The sequence below is a fragment of the Pocillopora damicornis genome, chromosome 2, assembly GCF_964200805.1.
Source record: "Pocillopora damicornis chromosome 2, jaPocDami1.2, whole genome shotgun sequence".
In the NCBI taxonomy this organism is placed as follows: domain Eukaryota; kingdom Metazoa; phylum Cnidaria; class Anthozoa; order Scleractinia; family Pocilloporidae; genus Pocillopora; species Pocillopora damicornis.
Genome location: NC_142671.1, coordinates 12,014,299 through 12,036,676, shown reverse-complemented (window position 1 = coordinate 12,036,676; position 22,378 = coordinate 12,014,299). Strand labels below are relative to the sequence as shown.

The window sequence follows — 22,378 nt, the reverse complement described above, 5'->3', positions numbered from 1 at the left end:
TTTCAAACAAAGGAAATATCCACAATAAAGAAATTATACTTAAGAAACAATTGCTCCTAGAAATGAGACATTTGTATTTTCGAAAAACGTCTTTTGACACAAATGCAATTTCCGTTCAAAACATTTTACGGAGGCATTGTTTATGTTTTTTAATGAAATGTCAAGGCCAATCTAAAAAGGTTCATTTATTGGCGATAAATTATTGATGGAACATGTTTTTAATGACTGCCTGTTGTAAATTAGTTTTATTTCAAACTGTTCTTGTTTCCTAAGAGCTCAGTGAAACTCGAATCACGTTATCAAGATCTCAAAGGACATATTCGAGGTTCACTAAAACCTGACCGTGAATCGGCAACGGACAAGAATCGATCATACAGGGTTTGAAAAACAAATCACCCAACCAAAAAAAAATATCTTTGTCATATTTTATCACCGATGAAACCCGGATTGAAAGAGAGTGCCACTTGTGGTACCAGTGGAACCTGAGAGAGCTAACGAGGTTTTTTTGTTTGCAACATGTGAATATTGTATTTGAACCCTGAACTCTGCCGTACGGCTTATGTGGCTGCAAACAAACGTAACACTCCTGAATGGTAAAGCTGCGTAGTTATTTTCGTTAGAGCTCTGTATCAAAAATGGCCAACACCTAAACTAATATTATGTTTTCAATGTTTCCTTAAGAGGGTGTGAAACCTGAATATATATTTCAACACAACTAGCAGCAAAAACGCAAACTCTTTAATTATTAAGTTTATATTTGAATGTGACTTTCCGACTTCCCAAATAAAGTTCCGATATTCCGGTCTGAGATTTCGAATTCGGCAAAGAAGCTAAGACTGATCTACCGAAGAGTATTCAAAGCTAGCCGCATTTTCTGTCTACTGTGACGGTGTAATTTAAAGAGTTTTCCTAAATTGTGTATATATGGTTCACCTTATCTCGCCATAAAATGGAGACTTCATTACAACGTAATGCCACTCCTGAAAGTATTTCGATAATTATTACTCAGAGCTGACGCAAATTGAAAAGTGCTGATGCCAACTTGAAACAATGCGGTAAATGGTGAAGGAACATTGCGCATCCGTCGCATTGACTAATCGGATATTAAAATCCAAGAACACAATTTTACGTTCATGGAAGCATATGCTCGTTACGAAGTTTTGTTGAGGTCAAAAGCCGACGCCAATGAAAGAGTATTTAAATTAGGGTTTTTGAAAGTCTGAAGGGTTGTGGATGCCAGGGTTGTTGCGAACAAGTTGTGTGCCGAGTCAATCTTTGCTCACTGCATAATTTCGTTTTATGGCTGACAGCGAAGCACTTGTTCGTTCATGCGGTGGGTCTTTGAGTACCCTTGAATGTGTGTTTTCTTTTCTTTTCGTGTTTTTTTTTGTTTTGTCTTTTTTTGAACGCGAAAGTATCTGGTGTTTTGCTAGATCTTGTCTGCACTTTATTAATTTCTCTAATGTTAGCTACGAATGCAAACGCAAATTTTGGGAAACAAACCTTATTTATACAATTTCAAAGAAAGCTGTGAAAATTACAAAGCTACCGCGAATTTCTCGGCAAAAAAATATCGTAAAGGTAAACAAAGCAGTGAAATCAAATGCGTTAATCCCTTTTGAAAGTTTTGAAATCTTTACACGTTCAGGAGGTCGCTTTTAAACTAATGACTGCTGTGGAGAGCTCTAGAATTAACTTCATTCTTTCATTATTAGCTTGATAATAAGTAAAGTTTCTATTAGTTCGAGAATTCGCTTCTCTGATGGACGATGTACTTTTGAAAGACGTTCTCAATTTTGACACTCATTCAAGACCTTATCACGAAACGGAAATAAACACGAGCAGCCACAACCGCAGGCGTTTGAGTGCATCGGAGACTTCGCAAATATTCAAGTCACGTTCTGAATCTTGTAGGCCGGAAATGCGTAACAATCTCAAAAGAATACATTATTTACTTTTCCTATTATTCAATCGTGTAACAAAAACAATAATTTCAAATTTAAATGAAGAAAGGGCGCTGGTTTTACTTGAAATGTATTTACGGAAAAGCATTTACGGAAAAGCTTCTCTTCGGCCACAAAATATGTAGAGTTTTCTCAGCAAATAATTCAGTCTTCATTCTCTCAGAATCAGTTGAGAGGAGAGCAGTGTGGGGTCAGTCTCCTCAGCAGTTGGCGTAAAGGCCGCATTGTCTAAATCTCTAGAGCTTTTCAAATTCGCTGCTTGCCAAAAAGGTTCAGAAGTAAAACCTTAAACGAGAAATTCTGATTCAAATATTAGGATTTCTGAAAGGATTAGAAAGTTGGCATGGATAAAAATTAAGAAATCAGAGGGAAAGATGTAGAACACAGTCTAATGGATAACTTATCACAAGTATGCTAGAAGTGATTGTTCTGGAGATTCAAGCAAACGTGATCACTGTATCTAAAATAAACTTCTACAAATGTACATATCCGCAGAGTAACACTTGACATCAATTGTTTATCAAAAGGTCACGATATAGCACTTAACTGTTCCAATGTAATGTTTCTTCCTTGGAAGTACAACCTCAGACAATTCTTATGCTAAAAAAGCTGTTTGCGCCTCTGAGTGAACGATCGGTCTTTTTCTGGAGAGAAAAAAGAACTTTGTTTACGTTGGAAAATATTCCGTGCTGTTTGCTATGCAGTTTCAGGTACTCTCTAAAGCAAATTAGAGGTCAATACTAACAAAATACGTTTGATCTCGTGTTTCAGTAGAAACGGTTCACGCCATGCAATGAAAGTCATGGAGAGGAAGGAACGGCTGTAGAGTGAATAAATCTTCTTTCTAACGGATTTTTGCATTTTAACGTATTTGGTAGAATGACTTTATTAGTTTTTTTTTTTTTAGGCATCAAAGGTTGTCAGATTTTGCAATCATTCAAATATGTAATCAAATACTAGGAATGCGGCTCGCCAAAGCGGCCTCACTATAACAAAGTGCTAGGATATGCCAAGTGGATTCTTAACTCTGGCTGCAGGCCTGGGGCTATAAATAAATAATTCTGCAAACTTGTCCACTTCTGTCGCAAGACTGGACTTAATCGAAGAGATTTCAGGGTATAAATAGGCCCAAATATTTCATTACTTCCACTTGGCTACCTCAGAGCTTGTGCTATTGATTATGTAAATTCTGCGTGAGCGATTCATTCGCGGTTTTGTAGACTTCCGCTCTCTAAATGCTCTCTGAAAACACCAGTTTTATACTTCATGACCCAAATTTTTCAATCATCGCCTCGAGCTGTGCGTGAGATTCACCGCATAAACACTGCCTATTATTGATAGTCCGCATTTTTTTCAGACGGAACTGAACAGTAGGGGGTTGGCAAACGCAGTTAAGATCCTCTCGTAGCTACGTCAAGAATTTCAGTCCTTCCTCTTGCGAGTGATATAGATATATAAAGCGATGGATAGTGAAGAAAAAAACGCCCCCTTCGATATTTTGTAGGACTCCTACATGAACCGCGCCCAAGCACGAGCGAACATGCCCTTTTTTCTCCTGATCCCACATATCACATAACGTAACCTTTCTAATATGAAATCAGAGTGGTCGAACACGGAAACTCGAGACTGATGGCATGAAAATATAAATGTGGGCGCGTTTTATACCAATTAAAGAGGACAGTCTCTTATTCTGTTCGCTCTAATTTACAGGCTTTATTCAAGTCGCTATAAATCGCCCTAATTCTCGCGCTGTAATTGTATCTTTACCAATTACAAGCCCTCGTGTTTTTATCGTAATTGTTTTGTTTTTTAGAATTTCTTATTGAATCTATAACTTCCATAATTATTTGTACGTGTTGTTGTTTCTAAAAGAACTTCTGCGGTTAGTCATCACTTGAGCCTATTCAATTTTTCTTTGATGGCCATCTTCCTGAGATCGCAACCAGGAAGTTTTCAAAAAAATGTTATCTGGCAGTGAGGCCCCCAAGGACGGACACGACGAGGTGTTGATAAAAATTGCTATTGATTAATGAGGATATATGAAAATAATTCGGAGAGAAAGAATCTAAGATGACAAGACTAACTAATCATGTTTGGAACTTGTGACTCAGGAGCAATTTTAGCTCAGTGTTGCTCGTAAAATGAGTCATCCTCTCTGTCTCTGAATTCTTGGCCGTTCTTTCCTTCTTTCTATTGGAAGAAAAATCAAAAACGCCGAAGAAATTGGTTGCATGTCTTTGAAATCATCAGTCATCGGTCGTATTTAACGATCCTTAAGATGTCAGTCAGGCTTATTATTTGTTCGCCACAAATCTCTACATTTACTAGTAGACGTTAGCAGCAGTCCTGGTAATGTTCATTGTTGAGTTATTCCTCCGTGGTGTGTTCAAAAGGATTTCAAATATACATAGAAGCAACTCACTTTCGCTTTTCTGTTCGAGGGTTTCTACTGGAATCTGTTTATACGCTCATTTCAGTTGCACAGTTTCCAACTAGAAAATCTTAGAATCGTGATCATGATATTTATTCTCTGTGTAAGAGCAACTTCTCTACGTTTTATTCTGTGTTTGCTGCGATGAAACTCAGAAGAACTCAGTGTTTGAGAACGAAAACTACGAACTCTTATGCATTACGATCATCATTTTTCGCCGACAGTTTCTTGCTTAGGCCATCAAGCTTATGGAGCGGCGTGCACATCATTGATCGAGTTATTAATCTACTTATAAGGACAAAAATCATTCAAACACACCGAGCAAAGAAAACTGATCATATTATCGGCTGGATTTCGTGTAACCGGAAGGTGTGATTCTCACGCCTTGAAAATGAAATTATTAGCTCGCCAAACCACTAGTTGCGTTAAGCCCTTTCAATAAATACCGCAAAAGCGTAAGAATGTCACTTCATTTAATTAGCTGATCCCAAAACAATAAAAAAAACGTGGCGTTTGGACAATGACCCAAGATAAGCGATGACAAGAGGGCACGTATATGCTTATTAGACAATATCAAATAGGTGCTTTTGAAACAAAAAGACGGAGGCCATTTTTTGGCAGAGCATTTCCTTGAACGTCTAAAATCTCCTTTTTTCGTGGAAATATTAATTCGTTCCTGCTTTTGCCTAAAAGAGCGCGGGGTGAGGACACGACCAACGGTCTTGTATGATCTGGAAGCTAATCGATTTAAAGTTTAGTCCGTTGCCACGTATATATAAATATATATTCTGGTTGCAACGCATCGTAACATATCTTCTAGGTAAGTTTGCTCTGCTCTGTCCTCTGATTACTTCAAGTCATTATTAAACCGCCACTAAAAGAACGCGCTCTGTAATTCAAACTGAACACACAGCAGAACCAGAAGTTAAAAGACTGACAAAAGAACAGTTTAACTGAAAATAACATGACGGTCAGGTATAGTCAAAAAATAAAATCAGGCTTTATATTTTGAAATCACACATACGAAGTCAGTCATGGCTGATGTAGGAATTCAAGTCACATAGCTTAGAAATGAGCAACTAAGCCAACCGGCTGTGTAAATCACTTCATGAACCCAGCCGATAAATCGACGACAATCCGGCCTGACATGAGAATAATCTACAACTCTGGTTCTGTTCGTCGTTGGACTGGTCTTCCCTGAAAATTTCTGAGTAAAAAATTCCCTAGATTTTTAGAGCTGGATCTCTGTCTCGTGGCAATGCGTATATACCTTAATATTTTCAGTCGATGACTTGAACTTACGTGAAAAAAAGAAATAGACACAATACTTAATTGTAAAGCTTCAGTCGGCTCGGAATTGTAGTAATTATAATAACAGTAGTTAACCAACCAACTTTTTCCGCAAACGAGAGCCTTGCATACAATGTCTTTTTATCATTTTACTCATAAAATGTCAGAAAAAACAAGGCGGTAAAAACTTGTAAAACTACGCCCTCAAGGAACTTGAATTCAGTTCAGTCACTGAGCCAATAAAGGATCTTTTCTCAGGAATTGAAGATAAAAGAATTGGAAAGTGACATCATTTTTGCTCTGGGTATCGGGGGTAAAACGGAATTGATATGAGTTTGTTTCAGTTTTTCATTGAGATAAACTGGTCTAATATAATACTTTCTTTTTCTGTATCTGCAAAAAATCATACCTATCTAACATGGAATCGATCAGGTGGGTGGAATGGGATATATATATATGTATGCGCGTTTTCCGACAGCATGGTAAGTGATCGGTTCAAGTTTTAATTTGTCGCCTATCAGTTCTTTTTACTCTTATTTGCGAGCTGAATTCGCTTTGAGTTGCTCTTAACTTACTAGTCCACATTGTTACCTTGCCCTTACCGACAACTGGCGTGATTTTTCATTGTTGAGTAAGCCCATAAAGACTCTTGCATATTCACTTAAAGGTTCCTACCTACTCCAGTGGCTTTTCATCGCTACGTATACAGTCTATGTTATTCTGCTGTGACAGTAATCTTCTTGAGTTCTCAATATGAAAGTTTTACCTCACAAGAAAGAAAGGAAAGAAAGGTCGTAAAAACGTTGGAGATAAAGAATCCCAAATGATAATATTGATTAGTCATCACCGCAGTTAATTCGGGAAATATACTTCAGTTGTTAGTTATATTGTTGTTTATCCATTTCGTCCCCAAATTCTCGGCTATCTTATATATCCAGTTAAAAATTTGATGGGAAAATTGAAAAGGAAATGAAGAAATTTGTTGCGACAGTTTCTTTAAAATCATTAGTTATCGGTCGTGTTTAACTCTTCCTAAATTCTCGGTTCTTTTTTCGCCATAATATAAAGGTACCAATCGTCGTTGTGGCACGAGCCAATCATTCTTCTATACTCGAGCTATACTCGAAGGTAACCAGGAAAAATCTTAAATAGAAGCAATATCTTTAGGTTTTTGGGTTAATTATAGCGTATTCCGGGCACATAGAGGTTAAGTGAAGTTATGCACATTTTTCAAAGTTTCACATCAGAAAACTATTTCTCAAATATTTCTGTATAGCTCTGTCTTATTTGCCTAAAGACTCCTCATTTTTATTTCTTGAAGACTTTGAGAGCAGTTCCAAGAGTCGTTTCCCACTTCGTCCAGTGTCCGCCAGAAGGAAACTCCAAGCGAAAGAAAAGGTACGACCTCCTGGACGCTTCTATCGGTTTTCCGCTCTCATTTTTCCCTTCTATGCTCGCTTTTAAGTCTCTTGCTTTCTTTCTTTAAGTTATGGAGCGGCCTACACATCTTTGATTGAGTTATATGGTAGTCTTCTTTTAAGGATAATCGTACAAACAGATCTAGAAAAGCCAAGAAAGCCGCAGATTATACCCGCAGTTCATGTGCTCGGAACTTGAGACCCACGCCTTCATTTTGTGTTATTAGCTGGCTATACTTCTATTTGCGTTAAGATCGTTAATGGTTACCGCAAAATAATAAGAATGTCACTTGGAATGATTAGTGGGTACCACAACAATTAAAAAGCGTGGGGTATGGTCAATGACTCAAGATTTGAGATATCAAGAGGGCACGTATACTACATCATGACCGTCATACACTATAAGGAGTGTTTCTGAAACAATAAAAAGGGAACCATTCACAGGCAGAACATTTCCAGAAACTCTTAAGTGGGCCGCTGCTGCTTTTATCGCAAAGGGGTGACGACTTGGTCAAAATTCGCTCGTCATATTGAATATGTGCTTCAGATCAGTTTCGTCCGCTATCATGTACATACTATTCTAGATGCAAAAATTATTGCGTATCCGATATCTGAAGGTAGTTTAATTTCCTCTCCTTTCCTCAGTGGAGGCCCCAGTTCATCATCAGTGGGTGCTTGTTTATACCCTCACGCGTGATACGTAATAAAACTACCATAGAGGTCAAGGATAAAAAAGCTGTAGAGCTGAAAATAAAACAATTTCAACAAATAATAAATCTAATAAAAGCTGGCTTTAAGTAAAATAAGCAGTGCAGACCAGACTGATAAATCAAAATAAATGAAATGCAAAAAGATCAACCTTTTTTGTTAGAAAATTCACTCGATCGAAGTCAATAATCTTCAAAGATTAACTTTATGCTTCAAAATCACTCAGAAAAGAACGACCGAGCTGGCTGTGTAATCCACTTTATAAATCCCTGTAACGTAAGAATTTTGATGAAAACAAAAAGTGCTCTTTTTAATTTTCCCTGAAAATTCCGATGGACGAGTCCTCAAGAATTGTAAGGCTGGATTTCCACTTTTTCCAGAAAATACATTAATAGATATTAGTATTCTAGTTGTCGACTAGAATGCACAGAATTAGTAGACGCAATCTACGTAGGGCTTGAGTCCGCTTGGAATGTTGATTCAACCATCCAACCTTTTCAAACGCGAGCCGTCCATTTTTTGTCGATCTCAGTCTCTAAAGTTAGCTGTATTAGACCCGTAACGTTTGGCTAGGAAACCAAATCCAATTTTAGCCATTGAACCAATAAACGACCAACAATGGATTTGCAGGTCTAGTAAAAGTAAGGGAACGAGATAGAGAAATTAATTTTCCGTTGTAGCTCAAGAGATATGACGGAATTGATACGATTTCTATCGGTTTTGTTGAGGAATAAACTTGCATAACTTGGAATATCCTAGAACGAAGTGACTGTAGACTAAGCAAGATTATGCTAAGAACCAATGAGAACTCAAAGTAAAACCGAGCAAACTGCATAACGCGCGGAAAAACGCGGGCGACTGAGTCGTAATTGGTTTTGGTCTTGCATCTGATTGGTTGAGAAAGGGCCAATTACAGAGCAAAGTTACGCATAACGAGATAAATCCTGGATTACTTTAGACATTCAGTTTAAAAATGCTCTTGGCCATTAACTCGATTTCTTATCAACAAACGAAATTCTGTCATCATCATAAAATGTACTATTTTTGAAGTTTAAAACGTTTGAGATCGAGGTACGTATATGTGACACTATAATTTATGGTAAAAAATTGAACAAAGTGAAACTGCCTCTCCGAATAATAAGTTTATTTAGTTGATACAAAGTCAAAAGTCATATCGTTATCATTTTAAAGTCCTTCCAGACTATATCAATAACAGTCACTATAAATAAATGAATCACTGATCATTAAAATAAATGGCATTAGATGCACTTAAATTGCGATCATGTTATTTTAAATCTGAACTACACATCTGCATAAACATAAGTACGTATTTTCACTTCAATGTCAACATTTTTATAACAAAAATTAGAGATTTACTTTATCTCTTTTTTTATTTTAAAAAATGTTTCTTGAGAAGTATCAGGAATATTGTTGTAACTCCAGTCTGGACAAAAACTAACCTAATGGCCTTTGATTCTTAAACCCTCGGCAAATAAAAAGCACCGGGAGGGGGGAGTGGAATGGGAAAGTAGGGTATTAAATTTCTGCATGGGGAGGCCCCCTCCCTGAGGTGCAAGGATCGTCCTCTTTTTATAAACCGATTCCTCTCAAAATATAACTTCTTTAGCATAATCATACCTCTTTCACAAGCAAGCTTAACAGCACTTTTTCAGAGCCCTTCAAATGACGCGTACGAACGATATTTCTGGAGAAAATCTAAAGCCCTTATGAATGCCTAAATGATAATTTTCGTACTCTTTGGCGCAGTTAGAGCCTGAGAAGGGTACTCTTTTAAGGCGGAGCCCTCCTGTGCAAGCCATTTAAAGGATTACTCCCTGGGAAATTGCTATATACTGTCCTAGCATGATATGTCTTTCCCTTAAGCCTGTGACACCCGTATTATAATGTACATCCTCCTCAAATTATCAATACACTGTTAAAGTTTCAATCACCTTGTGGGGTATCATCATAATATGCCGCTAAATTCTCCCAACTAACTTAGAAGAAATTTTATCGCCGCGATAAGCGAGTATGGCGAATTTGATCATGGAAGTTACATTGAAAAAAGCTAGTTGTTCTCCTTCTGGAGTATTGGATTCAGAAAATACGCAAAAACCATAATAAGATTTCTGCCTGGTTCTGCATCCTTTTAGTCTTCACATTAAGTAACCTAAGAAAATCAGAGCTCTGACAATTCTGTTTTCAGTATCCACTGGAGACTGGGAAAAAGAATACATAACATGCAAAATATATTACAAAAATGTCGTACATCAATGTTTGTGTGTCTTGGTTAACCTCTATTTTCTTTTGCTTATATATTATTTATCACTGAAGTGATTGAGAAAGCTAGTCCTCTGCGAAATGCATTGGACGAACACCTCCGAAGCCAATTCACATTACACTTCAAAATGTTCCTTCGTGTCTCGATCTCGTTAGGAGTAACCACACCATCTTTGCTTGGCGTGATTCGATGCTCATTTTTCTTGCTTATTTTTCGGTAAAGAACTGCTAGATCAGTTAAGATTAGGTTCAGGAAGTGGAGAACCCAGAAGGGAAATGATGGGGTGATCATCGAAAATCCGTGATAAATCTGTATCAAACTGCCTCTAATTTGCGTTTTGGAGCGCATTCAAATTCAAAGCCTTTGGTAGGTAACACCCTTCACGTTACTCTGACTACTTACTCTTGGCACTGGTTTTGCTTCAACAACAACCCAACGGAAAGTGCCCCACACCATTGAAAAGTCTCAATGCCGAGGTTTTAAGCCTGTAATACTCTAACAGCCACGGTTTCAAGAGAGGGGAGGGAAGGGGGGAGGGGAGGGGAGGGGGGAGGGGGGAGGGGAGGGGAGGGGAGCGGAAAGGAAGGGGAGCTATTGCTAACGAATGATAATGGACCAAAGTATATTTATTAACGGGGAAAAAGGATATTAAATGACCATTAATGTCTTTCGTATGGTAATTTTCCGGGGACAAGTCTATTATATCTGGTTCCAATCCACACACTTTCCCCTCTATAAGCTGCCAAGATCACCCCTGTCATTTTTCCTGTTATCTCCAAACCCAACCTACTTCTAATTAAGGCCTAAGCCACTAACACATATCTTCATACTACCGTTTCTTTGCCTTGTGTAACTGAATCGTCGTTTCCACGATTCACTTGCGAGTTTAGTGATTCACAGTTAACATTCCATCTTTCCTTGTGTCTCGAAATGCCATGCGAATGCCTTCGTCGTCTTTTTTTTACTTTGTCCTTCCTCTGCTCGCTACGACTGCTGATGTGATCTTTCGAAGGATCACCTTTGAGCGGAGTTCCTTTTTTTGTAAGTCGATGGGAGTTTCTGGTGGTGACGGGCTTAGCAGTATTACAAGTTTTGAGCTGTTCATCAACTGGCAGTCGCATGTTGGGCGGAGGTCGAGCCATGACCTCAAATGAATTCACATAGATAGCGTTTTCACCTAAAGATCTACTCCGGGTGCGCAGGGATAAGATAGGAGTCCCTCGGACAGAAGATGTAGAAACCGCCGGTACATTACGAGCGTGAACACTATCTTTGGTTGATGTCTCCTGTAGCGACGATGTTCGCCTCCTTGAGCCTGAGGAAGCTTCAACTAGTTCTGAGAACTCCGCTTGAATTCTAGACTTTGCAGGATGATTAAGCAAAGGCGTGGCTCCAATAAGAATTGTCTTGTTTATATCAGTGTCATTAACATTCGTTTGTTGTTCAGAAGAGCACCTATTACAGCTGCTTGACAAATCGGATGAAGCGCTAGCTGTGAGAAGGTCACTACTGTCCGACATAGCATTGAGGTGGCCATTCCAAGGCACACCTCTACCTTGGAGGTTGCAACCTTCCCTAGAGATGCTAAGGGTGGCTGAAGGCGGGGTTCTGAGTTCCTCGTCGTAATTTAATGCCTGATGCCTCGAGTGCATAGGCTGGAAATGTGCGTCCGTTTCAGAAGATTGTGGTAGGTTGTTTGAAGACTCCGGAGAAGTCAAAGAGTTCTGAGAATCGGCTAAGGAAGGGTTCTGTGATGAGTAAGGTGGAGGTAAGTCAGTAGGGTCAAACACTGGAGGCGGGACTATGCATGACGACAGACCATATTCTTGAAAATTATCCACGGAGTGATATACCGGTGGCGCGTAGGGCGGCAACATTGTAAGGTCTGTCGAACAAGGAGCCCAAGTGTAGCTGTCTGGGTTCCTACTAGCATGGGACCTCCTTGAACTATGGCGACCACAAAGCCCCTAACAGAGAAAAAAGAGTAGAGAACTAAACACTACGAAATAGGAGAGTTTTGCAAAGAAACCACCCCCTGAATGAGCAATCTATGTAAATGTAATATGAAGAGGGGCGGGAATGGGAAACGATGAGGAATGGGGGGAAATTAGTTCTAACTAAATTTTTTCAACAAAACACCCTCTAAATGTACCACACGCAGGAGTTGGAATAAAGGAAAACGGAAAAGAAGAGGATGGAAAAACGGAGGGGTAGGATAGAACAGAGTAGGGGAGAGGGGGGGGAAGAGGAGGATGAGAATTACATTGCATAAGCAGAGGTAAACGAACGAAAACTTTCAAAACATAAATTATGCCCATCGTTCACTACATGCATGTGCATTTTGAGGAATTTCTGATGATTAGTTGGGAACGAACCATAAACACTTAACAAACAAAGTAGAAACTGAAGGTACCACAAGGGTGTTGCTGAGATTGCATCATAGTACATGCATCTATTGAACGTCTACCCCGCCCCCCTTAAATCAGAAAACGTGTCAATTTATCATCAAAAGACAACCTGCCATGCCACAAATTCTACGAAGATACTTGTGAGAAACACTTACCCATAAGTCTTTACTGTATCCTTGGGAAATAAATTTTAAAACAACTGATACAATCATTCCTCTCACCTGATGTCGACTTGTTTGACGTGCTACTGCAGTACATCCCAAGATAGTTGCAATGAAGCACAGTAAGCTTCCAAAGATGGTTAGAACACAAAGTCCATATAACAACCCAGTAAGTAGTCCTGTTATCACACTGCAGTCCTGCACCCCCTCAAATTCCACCACTCCCACACCTTGATAGCAGGCCATTTCAGATTCACAGCACTTGCAGCGAGGCCCTGAAATTTCTTTTTCACACATGACAAGTGATCTGAGCAAGCCTCCTGCATCTCCTGTTAGAATTGTACCAATCATCTGCAGAACCACACATACCGCTGAGAATAATGTGAACAAACTCATCTGAAACAACAAAATAATGTTTAGAAAAATGAAATAAAAATATTTTACAAAGGAAAAAATCATGAATTCAAAAGTGTAACATAATAAAACTGCTTGACATTTTTATCAGCGTAGTTCAGTTTTAAAATTTTTTTTTCCAAATGATCATTCTTAATGTTACAAACAAACAAAACAAAACAAAAGAAAAAAAAGGATATAAAAGGAAAGAGATAAATTTGATCTACCAGTAAATTCAAGGTGCTCAAGAGCAAAAGAAATTTGCTAACATTTTTAACATCTATGTTTTTTTTCCTTTTGGATCACATTGTTTGTTGATGTTCCTTTAAAAAGTCCATATATTAACTTTAAAACTTTTGGAGGGCAAAGCAGACGAACCAAAGCTAAACTACCCTAGAAACTCACACAATGCAAAGGAACACCCACTGGAGCAAGGTGATTTTTTATGATTTCCAGTTAAGAATGGGTCTGTTAAGTCCCAAACAAACTCTTATATTTTGCCCATAACAAGACTTATTGTGAGAGCTTGGGCTACCTGTGTCAATGTGAACTCACTGCTCTACAAGGCATATTGGTAAAGTATGCAGAGTTGATTTGGTTGTGAAACCACATCATGGTTAACATCTCAATCAACTGAGTTAATAAATAATTTGAGATCTCTAGCAATTTAGTTGGCACAAACTTGACCATAAATGCTCTCATAAACTATGTGCCTGGAGAAAAAAAAATATTCAGTGCATACTCATACGGGGAGTAAATATGAGAAAAAACATGAAAGGATTTGCCACACATTTTGCTATACAATGTACATGTAGTCTACATCATCCTGTATGTTAAAGGAAAACTTCCTTCTAGTAATCGGCCCTTTCATTGTTAAACGAAATTCAAGTCTTTATGCAATAACTACATATTAAATGTAGTGTGAACTGTTCAAAAGCACCAAATTGGGAAACTCTTGAACAAATCATTCCTAACTTGATTGAAAAGAACATGCCCATAGAGGAAACCACTGTTCAGTTCAAAACTTTCCAAAAAGATAGAGAAATGTAATTCACATGTAGGTGCCTTTAAAGGAAAACAATGTTCAGTTCAAAATTTCCAAAAAGATGGAGAAATGTAAAGTGCAATAATATCATATATCATTTATTATCAAAATACCACTCATTTAAAGTATAATGACACAAAAAAATTAGAAGGAAAAAAACAATAATTTAGAAAGGATGAAGAAGACCACCATTTATTTGTAAAAAGAACTCACTTGAAAATTGTAAAAGCAGCCTTAATTTTTAACAGATGCAGAAAATTTCACTATTGTAGTAAATTTTAACAGAAAGTGTCTTCTCTTAATTTTTCGCAGTTTCTAGATAACTGCAGTGATTATGCCTAACAAGATGCCATGGCAGGCCAAATTAGAAAGGGGGTTAATTAAGTGCCAGTACTTTAGAATATAGGACAGAACCATTCATGAACCCTGAATTGTTCCTGTACACTGGGGCTTAGAATAAAAATAGATACCATACACATATCATAAAAAATTTATAACTCTAACCCATCAAGACTGTATTTAACTTTTTCATCAGTTCTTTCTCAATGACATGTAAATGGCAACTGCTGGAAGCAGTTCACAAAATATTCCTCATTTTATGTAAATTGGCTTGGTCATAAACACTGCTAATATAGCTTCGCATGCTGCAATGCTAAATCAATATTTCTGATTCTACCATTGTATGAAAAAACATTTTTAGATTTAGCTACAGGTAAACATATATAGATTTAAAATATAACAAAAAACCTAATACAAAACATCCCTGAAAAACCTGTCGAAGTTAAGATTACCAATAACTTTCATGACATCATGGTTAGTTTTATCAAGCACATGTACACTTGGTATTGCAAATCATGCATAAAACTTGGCATCAAAAAAAGAGTGTAGACCAACAGCTCTCTAAAACTACAATTTAATACTTGTGTAATTGTGATAACATTTGTCCTAGCTGATAACAATTATAATAATATTTGTTTGCAAAGTCCACTGTTGTTGTAAAATGGCACTGAACCAGACGTTAAAATAAATTTTATTCATTAATTTTATAATTAGTATGCAAACTCAAAAAAATTTCCAAAAGGAAACCACTAAAAAAAATGTGATTGATAGCTTAATTCATGCATGAAAAGACCACTGGCTCAAGAAACACCAAACAAGACATGCGTAAAAGTTGTCAAAGACAGCACATCTTTGACAACATAAGCACCAAAAAATGGCTTGTAGGGTCAATTGAAGCGATTTTATCAAAACTTTCCACCAATTGTCTGCATAGAAAACATTTGAACTGCTTCAATAAGATTTGCACTGAGTTCATTGATGAAATCTGTGACAGCAAAGACAAGGGGCAGGTGGTTGAATGCTAGACATTGGACTGTCTTTGTTGCAGACAAAATGTGCCCTGTATTTGTGGCCTATAGGGGCTGAAATACTAGGATTTTTCCTAAATGAAATGATAAGGTACCAATGGTATAGTGCAAGCCTCAATTTGCTAAGAAAAATAGGGAGCAGGAGGAATTTGAATGGGCTTGTTATGAAGATGCCATTCAATGGCACTTCTGTCCAATTAAGGTAGGCATTTCTTTCTTGCAATATCCTGTCTAGTTTTCTATCAGCCATTTAAAACTCAGTTGAAAATCAGTTTCATCTTTCACCTGAAAATGTTTTTGTGATAACTTGCGAGAAAAACCTGACCTCAAAATAAATTACTCAAAGGCATTGAAGAAGTGTCTAGCTGTGAAGAGTTAGGTTTGACTAATTGGTGATGATTACCCATCATTTTAAGGAAAATAGTTTTGAAAGTTTTCTTTCCTCAACCATAAATTGTATAGGCTAAGATTAAGTTACGTTTATGTTATTTTGCTCATTCTTGTCAGCAAAACACAAGTATATGTCATCAACCTTTAATGTGTTTCTGGTTTTAAAACAGCCCATCAATCATCAGTTTAAGTGTCTAAATCATGCTTTCTATGAATATTGTGTCTCTTAATTGCAATTTGCGTCAATAAGAAGTATTACAACTTAAAGTGACCAAGCAAATGATTTGTCTCATTGAATTTATGGAGTAGGCTTTTCCAGATTGTTCCACAGCCGTCTAATATTCAAATCATTCATAATTCATGGAAGGAGAACTAAAAAAACACTTTATTTGACAACCGCTTTCTTTACGGAATAGTGCATCCCATTCCACTGAACAAACTAAGACCATGAATTCTTGGAAAAAAGACCATCTAAACACCTGTAACCATTAAAGAATTGGATTTAAATCTGAGTATACAAACTTTTTCATCCAATATAGTGCATGTATCAAACAATTTTCATCTGTCAGCATCACAACTCAAGCAGCGCACAGACCACATGGTTCTCAAACTGTCTCAGCTTGTCTGAAAACGTTTTGCCACAATATAGAAACCCAGAAAACAATAGCAATATGATTATTCAAAGGTATGTAAAACACTTAAGGGTCATGGGGTGAAGTGTCCGGTATTTGTTATCAGTTTTACATAAGTTTAAGGCATTGTCTGCTGTTTATCTCACTAACTCACCAGATGCACGCAGAAGTCTGTATGTCATAGAGCGAGAGATTTAAGAGTTTATAATCAAGCATTTAAAAATTAACGAGTATATAATGCCTTTACTTGTCCACTATTGATATTGACTGACAAACAACAAAACATTTGCGTGTGCATCACTTGGGATCAGACATTAATCCATTCAAAATATGTAACAAGGTCAAGCTAGTTTTCAACTGGCCACATATTGCACTTTATTGGAAGAGTAGACATTAAAAATGATAAAACAAGCTACCATTTCTTGAGAAGATTGAGTAATAATGGAGTCAGTACTCTACACAAAGCGCCCAATTAAATTAAAATTAGATGTTTGGCAATTTGCTACACATCTTTAAAGTAGGACTCTGTTAATCAGACTCGGTCTTAAATCGAGTAATAACTTGCTTAACCACAAGACAGTCTGACAATAAGGTTAAATAACATATCAGTAATGCATTAAAGAGGCTAAATGAAAAGGAAAAAAAACTGAATGTGATCCAGTCTCCACTGGATAACACATTTCATCTAAGACTTCTGTTTATAGCATATGCTGTTTTAAGACACTCTTGTTAGCATACTTCTCTTGTGATGACCACCTCAACAAAACTCAACTTAAATCTATACAGACTCCATATTTATACTTTTCCATAAGCAGCTGCAGACACTTTCAAGGATTATGGCTCAGACACTTCCTTTGTTTTAAGTTTCCGTAGGTAGACCCCAAAAACATCTTCACATTAGCCTTTGATTCTTGTTTTAATAATCAATTATGTATCAATGTTTGTTTCAATAATTTTACACTACTGCATAAATTAAAGCCCAATATTTCCGTGTTTCATTTGTTGTCATTTAGACCCGGCTTAATTTCAATATTCTTGTTTGCTGAGCGTGCTCTTATGTTAAGAAATTATCTATCACTAATGCCTTTTATTCCTTGCCCACCAGGACTATATTCATGTACACTGCAATCTTTAGCTATTGATAACTTTTTCACTTCCAAGGGGTCTCTCTCAGATTCAGTTCTCCAACCCCTTATAAAAGTATCATTTTTATACAAATGTCTCTCTAATCACTTGAGAATCTTCACACAGATTATTCTTTCAAACAACATGAACATAAAACAAGACTTGCATGTCAAATCTAAAACAAAACTAAAACTATTGAGTACTTCTGAAGCCAGTGTTTGACTTCCTTCGCACCTTAATGAAAAAAATAAATTTCTTGATAAAGAAGTTATACAGTTGACTACTAATGTATTGAACCTTCCAAAGAAATAGAAACTGCTCAGACCTCTCATGAAAATAAAATAGGCTCCAGGTATTGGAAGAGTTAATTGTTGGCTGTAACTTACTGAACTTTGATAGGCAATCTGGTAGCTGGTCGTCATGAAATTACAATTAGTAACACCACTTGTAAATGACTAAAAGAAAGAATTTATCTCTGATCCTGCTACTGCATTATAGTATAGGACAACAACTACTCATTATCTCTGAGTTAGTTCTTAAGCTGTAACTTTGTCCTGATTTTGATCTCCATAAACTACCTCAAAAGTAACTGTAGTGAAATGAGATACGTCTTTGACTAAATAATCTACCCCTGATTTAGAAGCCTTTAATTTTTCATACATGCCATCTCGAACAACACATCGAACCCCCAAAAAACTAACAGTGTCAACATCAAGTGTCTGTCAATACAGGGATTTATAACACTATTTCCCTGCATTCATGATCTGCAAAATTTGGGAGGGTATTAAATGATATTTGAGTGGCAGACCTTGGAAGGTAAACAGTAACCTTTTTAATTAAAATTTACATAAAAGAAAAACACAACAAGACTTAATTTAAAATACAGCTGCGACCCAGGCTAATGTTCAGTGTGTGTACAGTCTGGTTTGAGGAATTTTTGCATATTGTATAGACAGTAACAGTTCAAAGAAGGATATATTTTGGTTTCATTTCACGTTCTCAAAAACCCATAGTACCATAATTTGCGTCAAAATTCATTGACAGAGTAGGGATTGAATATATTGAAATACTGTGCAACTCCAAAGCTTTGAAACGAATAAAAATTTGGAGGATTTTTGTTGGACTAAAAATTGTCACTTGATATATCACATCTCCAGACTACTGACAACACGCCTAATAACTGTCTGATCATTTCATAAGAATGAATTCGACTTGTAGATTACGAAATACCGTGTAGTGAGAAGGAACATCCCATATTTCAGTTTCAGTTGTGCTTCTTGAGTAAAGTACATTCAATCAATAGCAAAGGAGATGTCATTCATCCCCCCTTTCGTGTAGTCTGGGCAAACATCACATGAGTTCAAGCATTGATTTTTTGTCGACATTTTATTAGCCCAAATTTTTTCACCTAAAGTTTAAACCCAAGGAAAATATTGTTCGGTAAAAAAATAGAGTGATCTTGATAAGAAAAAAAATAATGCAACTCTAGCACAGTTTGTAAAGGAGGTCTAGTTGTGTGTATAAATAAACCGACACACAGGAAATTATTTTCAATCCTACAGATTTAGCTCTGGATACCACCGACACGAAAGCTACATGAATGAAGAAGAGCCTTTCAAACGATAGAGAGAATATACTCGTAGGCTTCATTTTAGAATTGAGGGTGGAAAATATACATTCAATGGACTCACCGACATCACAGACGAATGCTTCCAAGCAATTATACCTACACCACCGCTCCAAAAAACCTATTAAAGAAACACAGAAGCGTCAAGTTTGTCAATGGAAATCACGCCAACATCTCACCGCTACAATCAATGGTCACAGATTTTAACTCATGCAAGGCAAGAGGATTTTACCGCGAATCCAGCCCAGTAAGGACAAGCGTTACGTATTCTATCCGAAGAAGTGAAGGCGAAAGCTGCGAAAGACAACGCAGTTAATGAGACGCCTAAGAGGATTTGAACAACACCAAATCCAAGAGTAGTTCGACGAATTTTGAACATCTGTTGACTTCGTGTATCTTGTGTGTTCATCTTGTGAAATTGAAAGTTTCGATGCGACTAGGTCGCTTTTGGTGAAACATAGCACGAACCAAATACATTAACCTAATTCGATCGTGCCTCCGGCGAGAAATGTTCAAAACTCAGACTGCCTTCATATCATCTTTGTCCCAGACGATTGGCCGGAAGCCTCATTCTGATGTTCCGTCTGGTATGCGAGCTGATCGTTACAAGGGAGGGGAGGGTGACTTATTGCGTTCCTTTTGATATTTTTAAAATTCCACTCAGGAATTTCTTTCACTTCATTTACTTCTTCACCGAGTATTTTCAGAAAATACTAACTCCGCGGTTCAAATCACTAAATTTCATGTTTAAGTGTCAAAAGGGAACAAGGGGTCTTAAAAAAGGCCCAGCCCTACCCTAGCTGGGAAGGTTTTGCGGTTTAGTTCCAGTCAACATCAAAGAGAACCAACGTCCTAGTCCTTAGGCATTTTATAAAAATTGAAATTCTAATCGTCGCCGGTGGTGTTTACTGCTGTATTAGGCAATATTTTCATGTCAAGGAATATTCCCTTGAGGGTAAAAGAGAACATTTTTGACTTTCGTGTGACCACTCTTTCAAGAAGTATTTATTTTATTGACGACCAACAGCGCCAGACTAAACACTACTGAACAAATAAACGACGATAAATAATTCATTATCTATTCATGACGCTGTTATTTCGTTCTCCCTTTTCTTTTCCTTTGCGGTTTATGAATTCATTATGATCGTGTCATGAATCAAAAAAGGAAAAAAAATGCGATGATGCAGCAAAAAATTGGCACAAAGGCAGACATTTTGTGGTTAAAATCCGACATATTTATACTTTCGTGCACATGAAATCAGCATGAGGTGCATTTCGATTTTTTTTTCATTGCGTGCTAATTATATTCCCCACATCCTGGTCGTGTTTACCAATATTAAAACAATTTCTTTGTGAATGAAGGCTTGTTGAAAATACGCTGATGCACCATTTTTGTCTTGAAAAAAGATGAACAATGTCGGTGCTGAAGAGGGTCATGAAGCAGGACTGAAAAGATTAAAAAGTAATGAAGAGCTGAAAATAGTCCCTTTTTTGACCTATGTAAGATCCAAATGGAAAAAATTGATACAGATGTCTTCCAGCCTGTCGATGTTACAAAACAGGAATAAAATCACTTAAAAAATCGATTGAATTTTCTGTTAGCCAAAACTCCACTGAACCTTAATAAAGGGATGAATTCAAGATTGTCTGATAACGATAGTCCCCTGCTATTTCAGACCTCCCTATGAGAAACGAAACTTACTCAATTCCGAGTGGCTTTTCTTTTTCAAGACAAAACATGGGGCTAGTAGCTGACATAAAAACGCTTGCTATTATTTCTGTACTCTAATTTGAACAAACAACCACGCCAAAAAAACAGCAGGTGGAAGTTTTGGGCCTTTGTAGAAATTGAATTTCGTGACTCCTGCCGACTGCGCTCAGAAAATAAACGCATGCGCATAAGTATCGTGGAGGCTGCGGGTTCTAGCAGAACCGCCTCGAGACAACCAAGCATGGTCTTCCTTACAACTCAGCACGACTGTTCGAGGCCACCAACTGAGTTTAAGGAAGTCTTTCTCACGCAATGTTTCTTTCCACTTGGCGTCATGGTAGTTTTTAAAGATTACCTCTGAAATATAGTTTCACACGTTATAGGAACGTATTTCATGGTAGCCGTTTCTGAGGTTCGTGCCCAATGCGAGGAAATACCGCCAAGCTCTAATCTGACTCATTGTCTTAAGAGGCTTAAGCCACGGCTTCTTTCCATTCTCAAATTCACAAACCAAGGTCTACCTAATTTTCTTTCACACCGTCATTTTCAAATTGTCGAGGTTACTTCGCTCTTTTCCTGTATTTCAAGATTGTTTCGAACGAATTGATGGAATAAACAAACTGAAGCTGAACAGAAGAGACATTTGACCAAGTGAAGTGATCACGTATCGCCTAAATTTTTAACTTATTTATCCTCGTTCAGTTTAAGTTCCTTTTAGAACCTGCAATTTACTAAAATCAAGTCTTGCGAAAAATCAGTGGAACAGAATCGGCCAGGCAACGTTGTTCATAGTTCCGTGTGTGTGGTGTAGTGGTTTTCGGGTGTCGAAGAGCCTGCCTTCGGGTTACAGTTTTATAGGTTTCCCTAAGTTCTCTTTCTGCTGATGATTTATAATAACAAGAAAAGACAATCTGATATCGATCGGCAACTGAGAAAAAATGCGGCACTTCGCTGAGTTACTACTCTTTCCAATTAAAAATTGAATCGAGATACTTTCCTTACAAAAGTTTTTTAAAAGTAGTCATTCTTAAAATAGCCAATGAAATTTTCACTTATGGTCAGATTGTTTACAACAATCGAAAACGTGGGCCATAAGAATTGACAATCATACGCAGCTCCCTTCTGATCCGACTTAAGATTCAATGCCTCGGGCAAAGTAAAAAGAGAGTTATAACATATTGGAGTATGACTGTAATCGATAACTGCTTTAACAATGAAATAACTGAGGGTTCCGTTAATTCATTTCTGATTGACAAGAATTTTAAGGCACTTCAAGAAACACCGTCCAATTGATCTCGAAAGTACACGAGGGATACTATGCAACTTTTTTCGTGCGCGCTGCCATTGTAAGCGGCGAACAAGTGTTTACTGAGTTTTCTATGGCTTAGGAAGCAACAACAATTAAACCCTCCAGACAGCGACTACTT

The 22,378-nt window shown here is 37.4% G+C and overlaps 1 protein-coding gene and 1 long non-coding RNA gene across 11 annotated transcripts; one reads left to right on the top strand and one right to left on the bottom strand.

Annotated features, from left to right (window-relative positions):
- The first annotated feature begins 1,159 nt into the window (after positions 1–1,159).
- On the top strand, positions 1,160–20,824 carry LOC113668345 (uncharacterized). 10 transcript variants are annotated; one of them, XR_016183453.1, is made up of 4 exons: positions 4,988–5,215; positions 6,118–6,167; positions 7,007–7,083; positions 19,176–20,720. It is a non-coding gene; the product is annotated as an uncharacterized LOC113668345 (long non-coding RNA). The 10 variants fall into 10 exon arrangements; XR_016183454.1 differs by lacking the exon at positions 19,176–20,720 and adding an exon at positions 7,749–7,961; XR_016183452.1 differs by lacking the exon at positions 19,176–20,720 and adding an exon at positions 7,227–7,550.
- On the bottom strand, positions 8,941–19,807 carry LOC113668342 (uncharacterized). Its single transcript, XM_027184232.2, has 4 exons — positions 19,473–19,807; positions 19,305–19,361; positions 12,722–13,057; positions 8,941–12,059 (listed from the first exon to the last, which is right to left on the bottom strand). Exons 1-4 carry the CDS (start codon positions 19,647–19,649, stop codon positions 10,917–10,919), a joined length of 1,713 nt encoding a protein of 570 aa, XP_027040033.2. The 5' UTR covers positions 19,650–19,807; the 3' UTR covers positions 8,941–10,916.
- Positions 20,825–22,378: the final 1,554 nt, after the last annotated feature.